Below are 12,677 nucleotides of genomic sequence, written 5' to 3' on the forward strand. Positions count from 1 at the left end.
CTTGTTAATAAGTGTTGTTAAATGCCATTTGTCCTTAATTACAAGTAATTAAACTTAATGCATGATTATGTTATGGCATACATCAAAAGGAAATAAATTTTCAAAAGAAAATGTCCTATAACTACATGATGTATGAATGTCATGGCATGGTATTTTTGGATTTTTCATAATAAGACATGAATGCAAAAATAGATATGATGTCATGGCATATGATGGGCAAACAATCATGGCAAGGTTTAGCATAAATAAAATATACCTAGATTTCTTATCTAAGTATCCTTAACCACTTAGCTATTTCCACTTGTTTTAACTTAAAATGTTAAACCTAGATTGCCCTCTAAATGCTCCAAGAAAATGCCAAAGCCTAAATTTGCATTTTAAGTTCTCTTGATTAACTTATGCCAATTGAAATTAAGCTTATTCCTCAAATGTTGGCATATTTCGTTCTTCCACAAGAGTAACATTTTAAATTAAGGCTTAGATTGACCTTAAATTTCCTAAGAACATACCAAAATCCCAACTTGGTAGTTCTTATGATTTTCCCAATTTGTGTCACTTAAGATATCATCCAATTTATCAAATTGTGACACATTTTTACTCTTCCCAAGAGTAAACATAAATCCACTTCATTTTCAAAGGTTAATAATAACCTTGAAAATGCTCCTTGAGTGTCAATTTCTTCAAAGTTGGGTTAACTACCCTTCTTCTTAGAGTTGACACTCTCTAACCCATCTATGGGGTAGAGAAGATGCTCCTAGGAACCCAAAACCTATTGGTGCTCCTTGGATGCTCTAGGTATTCACTAGGGATAACTTCCCTAGATACCTTCCTAGTGACCTTGTTTGGCTTCTTAGAAGCCTTGGTCACTTTTTCTAGGTTAACTCTAGGGATAGCCTCCCTTGTGACCTTGTTTGTGACTTTCTTAGACTTCTTAGAAGTCTTAGTCACATTTGTTGTTGTAAAGATACTTCTAGGGATGACTTCCCTTGTATCCTTGACTTGACTTCTAGACTTAGGGTTGGTTCCATAGCTATATGGAACCCTATGGTAAGTAGGTACATCCTTTTTTATTTTAGGTTTGTATCCCAAACCTCTATGGCCCATAGATGACCCTTGTTGTCCTAAACCTAGATTTTGCTCATTTTGCCCTTTAAGGATATTTTCCATCCTTTTTAGGGTCTTTTCTAGTTTGTCAAGTCTTGACCTCAATACTTGATTTTCCATCACTAAGTCCTTAGTTTTTGATTTTTCATTAAATCCATGAGCATTTTTGTTTCTAGACTTGTAGCTAAAATCCTTAGAGTTCTTGCCTAGACCTTTACCTACATTCCTAGCCCTAGGTGTAGTGGTTTTAGCATGAAAAGCTATATGTTTTTCCTTAACGCTATCATGCTTCCTATTTTCATGGTAAATAGCATTAAAATGATATAAGTTAGAACTAGCATGCTTTTTACCATAATGTAAAGGGGTAGGCTCAATAAAAGTTACCTTCCTTTTTACCTTAGAGGCTCCCCCTTGACTTGAGCTTCCTCCTTGAGCCTTGACCATCTTCTTCCCCTTAGGGCATTGACTCCGGTAATGCCCCTTTTGATTGAAAGAGAAGCACAAAATGTGCTCCTTGCTCTTCTTTGTTCCGGGGATGGTCTCCTTTGGCTTCTCCTTGCCCTTTGGTGCCACTTGGCCCTTCTTCTTGGCCAATTTAGGGAACTTGCTTTTGTAGTGCCCATGTTCCCTACATTCAAAACATATAATATGATTCTTATTATTAATTGAACTATTTATACCTTCTTGTGTAGGGGTGTCACTTGCTCCTCCATTTGATATGAATGTAGAGGCTTCCTCTTGATCCGAAATCGATTTCCCTCCAATTGATTTATCTTGACTTGTGGAGGTGGAAGCTTCTTCATCCTCTTCTTCTCTTGACCCGGATGTGGAGGATTCTCCTTCTTCTTGATCCGGTGTCACCAAGAGTTGCTCCCCCTCAATCCTAGAGGTGGAGGCTTCACCTTCTTCTTCATCCTCTTGTACATGAAACAAGGAATATGCTCCTTCCTTGCTCTTTTGATTACACTCCCTTGAGAATGAAGCTTCTTGGATTTCCTATTCTTCAGAAGTTGAGCATCTCTCAACTTCGGAGTCCTCCTCTTGATCTTGCTCCAATGAGTCACCCTCTTTGGATTCTTCTTGGTTAGGTACAGTGGAGGGGATCTCATGAGCCTTTTCCAATTTGCTCCATAGCTCTTTGGCAACTTCAACTTCTCCAATTTTCTCCAAGATGTTGCTTGGCAATAGATTGACCAAAAGCTTGGTCACTTTGTCATTGACCTCACATCTTTGGATTTGTTCTTGACTCCATTTGCTCCTTTTGAGAACTTTGCCCTTTGAATTCCTTGGAGCCTTAAAACCTTCCATTAGAGCAAACCATTGCTCTATCTCCATCATCAAGAAATTTTCAATTCTTGATCTCCAAGAATCGAAGCTTGTGGATGTGTATAGTGGAGCCACCCTTGTATCAAATCCAAGTCCATCTTGGAATTGCATCTTGAAGTTGAGCTTGATAAAATCTTGAACTTGAAGAATTTTCTCCAACTTCTTCACCCTCTAGCTTTTCTTGTTATGCTTGACCCTTCCGGCGATGATTCCGGTGAAGAGCAACCTTGCTCTGATACCACTTGTTAGGACCAAAAGTAGCTAGAGGGGGGGGGGGGTGAATAACTCGTCGCGTGCCCGGTGTTCGACGTTGCTTGTTTCTTCAAAGATATGGCAGCGGAAAATACAGAAACAAATCACACAACGCTAACACGGTTGGTTTACTTGGTATCCACCTCACAAGAGGTGACTAGTCCAAGGATCCACACCAACACACACAGGAAACACATGGGAAAGATCATGGGTTTATAAGAGAAAAGATATCTCCATTGGCATGAGGCCTTTTGGGAAGAGCCCAAGAGCAAAACCATGAGGGCTTAGGTCCAAAGTGGACAATATCATGCAATTGTGGAGATAATTAAATTCTTTTCGATCCTACAGAAGATCTGCTCTTACATTACCGGAAACCCCTCCAAGAAGGTGGAGGAACGCCCCAAATCTTGATTCCCTCCAAAAGGGAGAAGATCCCCTTTTAATTCATGAAGGAGACCTTATTTAGAGGGGAGGTTTGGGCGCCACACGGCCCCGAGGCACGGCCGTGTGAGGTTCACATGGCCAAGGCCACTCCCTTCTCTGCCTTCCTTACACGACCATATACACGACCATGGTACACACTGCTTCTACTTCCCTTGCAGGACCGTGTAGATCTACACGGCCTGCACTGCATCTGCCTCTGGAATCCTCGCATGGCCATGTGCTGCACACGGCCAGAGTCTTCTTGGTCTCTGGAAACCTGGCACGGCCGTGTAGATCTACACGGCCATGTAAGGCTTCAGCTTTGGATGGCTTGCATGGCTGTGTAGTGTACACGACCATGGTTTTTCTAGCTTCAAATCTTAGCACAGGCGTGTGAGGTTCACACGGCCGTGGCAACTTCCACCTTTGCTGCAGCGACACGACCTGGGCTCTCCACACAACCTGGGTAACCCCCCATAGCAGGGTAATGTGAGGTCAAGGAATGGTGCCTTCCTTCTTTGTTCAATCGTCAAATCTTCTCCAAAATCGACTCCTGCATACAGGAAATGCACAAAAGCAGATCTCCGAACAAAAAGAGTAAATATGCTTGAAAGGAAAGATGTAAGTACGAAAACCTCCATTATAAATACTTTTTATGTGTAACACTCACCTTGGATGATGCAGTATCATCCGACTTTTAATTAGATATAGAAAAATAAATTACGGGGATATTTTTATCTTAACACAATGATCATTTATATTAGAGAGATCTGACATCTAACAAGATATTTTACATCTGCTGAGAATTACATATAATTTTTATCATTCTCATTACCAAGTGTAATTAAGGTAAAGAGATAATTGTTATGCGCAATAAATAATTTATTACGAGTGTCAAAGTATATTATGGTTGATTAGAATTAGTAATTTTTTTATAAATAAATAGCATTTAATTATATTATTTTTATTCCATTTCATTGCATAATCTTCTATCTTAATTGTCTTGCGTGTTTTATAAGGAGGAAATCACTTACGATTAATTTAAGTAATGTAAAAATTTATATGTTTGGAGAGAGAAAGAGAGGGAAAAGGGTTCAATAAAGCGAAATACCATACAAAATCTTTTATATGCGTGATAAATATTTTTCTTCTATATGTTCGAAAAGGAAAAAAAAAAGGAGAGGAGTGATTATGATAATCCACATCCATATGTATCCACTTTTTAGTTGCTGTCAATGCATATTTTATTTCTAAAATAAAATTAACTTTATAGCACCAATCCAACAAACAATAATAAATATACATGGAAAATTTATTTAAATCATTAATAGGTATTTATTCCAGTAAAAATTAGATTAAAACATTATTTAATATTTGACATAGAAAACCCTTGTTCATCCAGATCTACAATGATTAATGGGATTACAACCACGGTTGTATGAATTAGTTGGCTTGTAAGGATTAGCTTCGGGTCTATAGGGGTCAAGTGGATGAAAAATAGCATTTCCAAATTCATATTGGAGGAGGCGACGATTCACCTTGGACTCAAGTTGGTCAGTTGCAGCAATTGCATGCATGACTACAATCACAAAATGTAAGAAAAAAATAATAAGGGTGCTACCACATTCTAACACTACAAGAATATATGCTTTTAATGGCATTTAAAAGTGTCTTCATATACTACTTATACTGACACTTTTAATATAGTGACATTAAGTCAAAATGTCCTCTATAGTGATGTCATCTAAAGTCTTATGACATTTCCTAGTGTCACTACAGCATAAAAATAGTCACACCACTAATGTTGTGAATAATTGTTATAGTGACAAAAATAATGTCACTATAAGATTTGTAATGACATTGATACATGCCTTTATTATAGTAATAATATGACAAATTTATATGTCCTATAAAATCATTTAACAAGACAACTATAAGTGTCGTGAATTGTTTTTATAGTGACAAGAAAAAATGTCCTTAATGATAATTTATAAGGTTAATTTAAAATGCCTCATTATGTAATTTGTAATGACACTTACAAATGTCTTCTATACTAGTCTATAATGTCTTCTATACTAATCTATAAGGACATTAAAAGAATATCATTAAAAGTTATTTATGATGACTTTTTTAAAAGTCTCCAATGGATTTGATAGTCTATTGTGACCTAAAAAATCCATATATTATGAAAGATGTCATCTATTTTCAATATTTTCATGATATAATATTCACGCACATAACAAATTAACATAAATACAAATAAAAAGTTTTAAAATAGAAATTAAAATGCTAATCAATAATTGTCATTAATTTTCTAATCCATAAGGATAATAAATTTGTCACATCAAAAATATCTATATACCAATTACAAATGTATCCAATGTATTTAGTTTTAGAACTAGAAAAAAATTAAGTCTCATAAAGCAAAACATAACCAAACTTGTAGTGCATCTTCATTCTTCAACCATCACATCTTAAACAAAATCCAATATTCTTGTCACCTACAATAAAAATTCATATATTTGTGTAAATAAAATAACATAAAATAAAGAGATTAAAATTTAATTTAAACTAGCAAATTTTTACCAAATGATAAACCGAGAAAATTCCACAACATCAAATATAATTGGTTTAAAAAGACACTAACATTTACCTTACTATTGTGCCACAAAACTCCAAATGCACCTAGTAGAAGTCTTCTTCATTAACTGTCAACTGTAAATGTAATTGATATTGGTATAAAAAAGTATCATAACATGATGGGCATATACAATAAATAGTAATTAATTAAAAAGTTACATATCATACCAGATGGCAAGGCCAAGCTATCATTCCTCCAAGTGTATCCTCAAACCTTTGTAAAAGATCATATGGCCTAATCAAACTCTCTTCCCGTTCTAAGACAACTAGAACTTGTATTTCACACCAATTTGGTCCCAATGCCTGTCTTCCTACTTCAGTATTTGGATCCATGCTATGAACAACTCCTTTTGCCATAATTTTCATCGAATCAAATAGACTTTTTATCGAGACAGAGCATCCAACCTAACAAGGCAAAAAGAGAAGGTCATGATGAAAACAAATATGGTATACCATCAACAACAACATTTATGCTAAATAAGATTATACGTTATTGCTCAATCTAACTGAATTCTCAACTTCTCAATAAGTAGCAATACACATACAAGAAATCAATAAATGACTAACTCATGATAATTATAATCTCACACAAAAAACATATATAGCTTGGAAAAAAGCAAACTAGATAAAGACTTTACCCTTAGAGATAAACTAACTGGATGAGAAAGTAATGGACTACTTGATAATGTTGTGTGTTGTATACTATTGTAATTTGAACCAAGGTTTTGGTTTGATTGATTGCAAATCTTTGATTCTAACATTGCAATGTGTTGGCCTTGCTTTCTAACTTGTTCATCCATTTTTTCTAACTTTGTCCTTTGCTCCATCACTATTCGGTTGCATGTACTACGGCTTGGAACTTCTCCCCATAAAACAGATGGGTTAACACCATCACCAAACATACGTATTCGACCTGGTCTATCTGATCCAATGATTTGAGCAAATATGTCATTTTGACCAACTTGATCATCCTCGTCTTCAGGAAGTTGATTTTCTAGTTCTTTCATTGCAGCCTTTACCAAAAAATCAAAAGTCATAATTTATACATAGACATGATGAAAACCAATATCTTTGAAAGTAATATAATTGTAGTTTATAATTAACTTACCAATTTTTTCGCCACAATGTTGCTTGAGGGGCTTCCATTAGCATGAGTAAAGCAAGCATGGAATAATTCGACTCGTGATGGAGGGCGTCCCCTTTCTTTTCCCTAAAATTACAGTTGTTATTTGTAGATTCTAATGCATGTCAATTATAAGATTAATATGATAAATTACCAATTTTTGTTGCACTTGAGCAAAAGATCTTCTTCCAGTTGTCTAATTCATTATCTTTTGTTTCCGAGCAATCTTATTTTTTTCACTTCGTTCCTAATATATTAAATTCAAAAATTGATACACGATAAAAAAGTAAAAATGAAAATTTTCTAAATAGATAAAATATTATATACCTTTGATTTTTCTGAATTCCACTGGATAACTAATTTCACATATTGCTCTACCAAAGCTCTGTTATCTCTTTCTTCCAGAAGAACTTGCATTGGTAACTCAGGATCATAATACTTCTTTTTAAGTTCTGACTTCCAATTTCTCCATTTTTTTGATATTGAACGTAGTGTCCAACTTTCTGTTTCAGGAGGAAGGTCATACTTTTCCTACACAGACATTTAGAAAATTTATCCAAATAATAAAAAATCATTTAATAATAAAATTATGCAATAACATTTCAATTACCTTTATAACATCTAACATATTTTTCTTATTTTCCAGGGGCATTTTATGCCAATCTTCCACGTCAATTGGACAAAATTTACCATTTCTTGCCAAAGTACCTAAAAAATCAGCAAATTTATTTCTTCTGGATCCTATAGGGCGTCCCATACCATCACATTGGCTCTTAATACGTGGCAGCGTACTAGGTCGACACCAAATGTCTTTCATAAATGTAGGGCCTCTAGTTTTCTTCTTAGCATTAGGAGATTCACTTTCACTATCTACATATAGAAAAAAAAAAGGAGAAATAAATGATTGAATAAATAGAGTGAAATAATTTATTACATACTTTGCACAAGTTACCTTGATCAAATTCTTCATCCATAAAATCATTTTCAACAATCTTATTTGAAGCTTGTAACTCAATGTCTTTCTGATTTGAAGCATCATCTATTTGGTTATTTGATGCACCTTGAATGTTTTGACAGTCTGCACAAGTATTGTTTGAACAAAATATAAACAAGAGTAGTTAGGTGTGATACGTTGAGAATAAATATGTAATCTAATACGACATAGATCATACAATTGCATAAATTGAATCAATTAGAGTTGCTATAAAGGTATTTGATTCTATTTGAAGCTATAAAAGACTATCTATTTGTTCAACTATTGTATCCAAATACAACTTTTCACTGAAAAACTGTTTGTTTTTATTGAGTAAAGAGGACTTATGTTCCCTATTGCATACAAAATGGATAAAGGATATATGATTTATGTATTTTCAAAGTTACTTATATGATTTGGGTAATACAAGTTAAAACCACGTGATTCATTAATTTATCGTTGTTACAATGATAACAAACATGCACTGAAAAATTTATTTGAATTCATTTCAACATGCACTGAATAAAAAATGAGTAAAAGATATTTTTATTCAATGATCTAATTTATACAAATTATTAAAAGTAGAGAATCAAAGTGAAAAATATAGTAAAATCTAGCTAAGTTCATTTTGATATGTTGTATCATATGATGAATCACGATAAGTATCATATAATACAATAATATTGTAATTTAATTTACTAAGAGATTTACATCCTTTTCGCTTGTGGATCTAAGGTATGGTGAAGAAGAAGTAGCCTCTTCTTCTAGTTCATTTCCTTTGATTCCTTTGCTAAGTCCTCCTTGTATCTTAAGCTTTCTTAGGGAAAAACTTGGATTTGGGGCTGAAGATGGAGGAGAGGGGACTGTGGTGTTCTCGGTGAGGGAGAGGATGAATGAGAGAAAATGAGAGAAAAATAATTTTCTCTTTTCTTGCTCTCTTTTATGTTAAGGGGGAAGAGGTAGCAAAGTTGATTTTTGCTTTCCTTCTCCCTTAACCCATTTTCTATTTTTCATACATTTATTTTATTTTCTATTTATTCTCACCATTCATGATAAAATAAGGGGGAATGAATCCCCTTAATTCCTCTTTAAGTTTTCGGCAAAAATCAAAGAGGAAGAGGGAGAGAAAGGGAGGAAGGCAAGTTGCCTTTCTCTTGCTCTTTTCTTGTTTTCTTTTGGCTAGCTTTTACTCTTACCTTTATCATGAGTTTCCCTCCTTTGCTATCAATATCTTCTCTCTATCCCAATTGGTTTCTACTAATTAATTCTATGAAATATACTATAAGAGGTTTATGGTTCAATCCTTGACCTCCTCTTCTTTTTATTTCATTTTATTTCTTTTTGCTTCAACTCACTTCCTATTATTTTTCTAAGGAAAAATCCCACATTCATATATTTATCTTACAAGCTTAGTGGGTATTACACCGCCATCGTACGCAAAAGAGAAGGAGAGAATGGTTTAAGTCACGGGAAAATAGAGCATCAACTTATCCCTTTTTATAACTTAATATTTCTGTTAACTCCTTAAATAAATTCGCTATCTTTTCTAAACAGACAAATCCAACATCAACTTATCCCTTTTTATAATATTCTGTTAACTATCTTAATAAATTCGCTACCTTTTCTAAACAGACAAATCCAACATCAACTTATCCCTTTTATAATCCAATATTCTGTTAACTATCTTAAATAAATTCGCTGCCTTTTCTAAACAGAAAAATTCATTTTCCCACCTGGTCTGTTGGGTTTTGACCGAGCCAAAGGTCGTGGGTTCAATTCTCGGCTTGGATATTTTTTTGTCAAAACTTCCTTCGTTTAGTAAAAATACCAAACGACCTCCAAAAATTACATAAAAATACTCTAAAAATCTCTAGAATATTTCTATAGCATTTTTAAATATTTTTAAATTACTTTTAGGACTCTAATTGAGGAAATTTGGGTCGTTACAGTATGATTACTTATCGCACCTAAGTAAGAAATTTGGCGACCAAATTTTTATTAGTGGGGGAGAATGTGGGATATGACAATTAATTAATAAGTGTTATTTGAGAAATAATCTTATTTAATCTTATGGTAATTTTTTTAAAAAAATCAGGATTTAAATGGAGTTTGTATGACATATTTAAAGGGATTAATCTATTAGACTTAGAGAAGGCATGTTTAGAATATCAATTAAGTTGAGAATTAATTGATTTAATTAACATAAGGTTTTGATTAATTAACCTAAGGAATATAAGAGAAAACCTAGGTTTGTATTCATTACGTCAATCCCTCATCTCTCTCCCAACCTATTCATCGCCGCCATCTCTTCATGCGAGGCCGAATTTGCGATGTTGTAGCCACCAGCCAAGTGAAAGCCACCCGTCTCCACCTTCCACTATCGGCCGCTCTTAGGCCACGAACAAGAGTGACATCATCCCTTTCTTCTCCTGATTCTCTTCGAGCTCGTGCCCTAACATCGCCGCCACCACACCATTGCCACCTCTGTCCTAGAATAATCTCATTCACCTTACACTGTCGTTCTCATCCGATTGCACGTTTACTGCTATGAGCATAAAACCACGTGTCTCAAAGAGCCTCCCCTACCGGTTGTTACTCCGTTGGATGAGAGTCGTTGCCAACTGTTGGCCAGCATCATCGCCATGAGCTGAGATTAATAATATTAATAGAAATTGATTGGATTAATATGAGTTTGGTTGGGTGTCTCAGATGTAATTGGAATCTGAAATCTGAAATATGAATATGATTATTGATTTGGGATATTTATGTTTAGTTGCTTGATCGGCCATTGTAGCCTCAGCTATCACTATTCTCGAGCAATCCACAACATTGGCTATCATCTTCTAGCTCTGAACCCCTTCCGATCATAAGCCACCAGTGACCACCTTGAGCTTGGGTGAGTTTTGGAGATGATTAATGTATAAACCTAATCTAATGAAGAGGATGGATTAATTAGGGTTAAAGTTGGCTTAACTCAAATTTAAGCAATGAATTGTATTAGTGAAACCTAAACATTAATTGGAGGTTAATTGATGTGCATAGATTATATACACCTTTTATGCATGTTTGGACGCACATTCACATACTTTGCACATGCTTTGTCTACGTATTTTTGTACTTCCAGCTTTCCTTTCAAGTATATTTACTCTTTTTGTTTGGAGATCTGTTTTTGTGCATTTTCTGTACGCAGGAGTCGATTTTGGAGAAGATTTGACGATTGAACAAAGAAGGAAGGCACCATTCCTTGACCTCACACGGCCCTGCCATGGGGGGTTGCCCAGCCCGTGTTGAGAGCCCGGGCCATGTGGCTGCAGCAGAGGTCGAAGTTGCCATGGCCGTGTGAACCTCACACGGCCGTGCTAAGATTTGAAGCCAGAAAGACCATGGTCGTGTACACTACACGACCATGCAAGCCATCCAGAGCTGAAGCCTTACATGGCTGTGTAGATCTAGACGGTCGTGCAAGGTTTCAAGAGACAAAGAAGACTCTGGCCGTGTGCACCACATGGCCATACAAGGTTTCCAGAGGCAGAGGCAGTGCAGGCCGTGTAGATCTACACGACCGTGCAAGGGAAGCATAAGCAGTGTGTGCCACGCCCGTGTATCACACATGGCCGTGTAAGGAAGGCAGAGAAGGGAGTGTCCTTGGCCGTGTGAACCTCACACGGCCGTACCTCGGGGTCGTGTGGCGCCCAAACCTCCCCTCTATATAAGGCCTCCTTCATGAATTGAAAGGGGATCTTCTCCCTTTTGGGGGGAATCAAGATTTGGGGTGTTCCTCCACCTTCTTAGAGGGATTTCCAATGATGTAAGAGCAGATCTTCATCGTTTCGACTGCGGGGAACGAGGATTGGATCCGAAGACGGTTCTTCATCGTAGATAAGCTTTTCTTCCCTTTCTTTCTCGAATTTGGGATCAAGATGCTTGTATTCTCCTTATCTTTAGATTTCTTTCCTTGTTCTATGGATTAGATCTCTTGTTCTAGGATGGAGGGAGTATTTGTAATGGAGATTTGATGTAAAACTCTTGTGGATTTACTAATTTCCTATTTCTATGATTTTGCCCTGTTTGTGTCTATTCTTTCTTGTGTGGATTGTTGTGATTAGGGCTCAATTACTATGCTTGATTGAATGTTTGAATATCTTGTGGATCTTGTATGGATTGCTTCCCATTCAATTTTTCGAGGGATGTTCGTGATAGGAACATGCCCGTGTAAGGACGTTTGAGAGGTAATCTTGAAAGAGAAATTAGGTATTTCAAGAGGGTAGGATAGATTGAATAGATTATATATTATATCTTGGTGCGGTTGAGGGGTGATGAATTCTATGTTGATTATCCGAGGGATGCACATGACAGGCAAGCCCGTGTAACGACAACATAGATTCATTCCTAATTGATCACGTTTAGGTATAGATTTCAGTCCTACGTCGGTTGTCTATTGCAAGAGAGAATCGACAACCTTCTACAAATGATGGTCAATTGAGGAATAAGATTTGGTAGATCATTACATTGAATAACATTACAAAGAAACCAAAACTCCTAGAACATACCTTTACCATTGCCCTTATTCTTGTTGCTTATTCTTTCATTTCTACGTTTTACTTTGCATAGTTGCATTTAACTTTTGAAAATCAATTGATTAGTTGTTTAGTTAATTCGTGTTGAGACATCTTTAGTGGTTATTCCAGTCTCTGTGGATATGATATCTTTTATTATTACTTATGACATTTTCGTACACTTGCGGAGAGTCAACAAGTTTTTGGCATCGTTGTCGGGGACTGCACTATAACATTAGAGATTATCAATTAAGTTAGACTAAACATAACTTTTCTTTAC

General features: G+C 35.6%; 1 protein-coding gene across 1 annotated transcript; it reads right to left on the reverse strand.

Moving 5' to 3' along the window:
• Window positions 1-5,790: 5,790 nt before the first annotated feature.
• LOC121986690 lies at window positions 5,791-10,485 on the reverse strand. Its single transcript, XM_042540642.1, has 9 exons — window positions 10,428-10,485; window positions 7,821-7,946; window positions 7,628-7,738; window positions 7,479-7,576; window positions 7,196-7,399; window positions 6,854-6,955; window positions 6,534-6,758; window positions 5,914-6,150; window positions 5,791-5,820 (listed from the first exon to the last, which is right to left on the reverse strand). Exons 1-9 carry the CDS (start codon window positions 10,483-10,485, stop codon window positions 5,791-5,793), a joined length of 1,191 nt encoding a protein of 396 aa, XP_042396576.1.
• Window positions 10,486-12,677: the final 2,192 nt, after the last annotated feature.

This window comes from Zingiber officinale, chromosome 5B (genome assembly GCF_018446385.1).
Source record: "Zingiber officinale cultivar Zhangliang chromosome 5B, Zo_v1.1, whole genome shotgun sequence".
NCBI lineage: Eukaryota > Viridiplantae > Streptophyta > Magnoliopsida > Zingiberales > Zingiberaceae > Zingiber > Zingiber officinale.

Bases quoted from the DNA above. Each gene is read 5' to 3' on its own strand.
- LOC121986690 (XM_042540642.1), bottom strand. From the start codon at position 10,485: ATGGCGATGATGCTGGCCAACAGTTGGCAACGACTCTCATCCAACGGA. The intron at 7,577-7,627 runs GTATGGGACGCC...CTGATTTTTTAG, and splicing joins TATTAAGAGCCAATGTGATG to GTACTTTGGCAAGAAATGGT. The intron at 5,821-5,913 runs GTATGATATGTA...TTACATTTACAG, and splicing joins TAGCTTGGCCTTGCCATCTG to TTGACAGTTAATGAAGAAGA.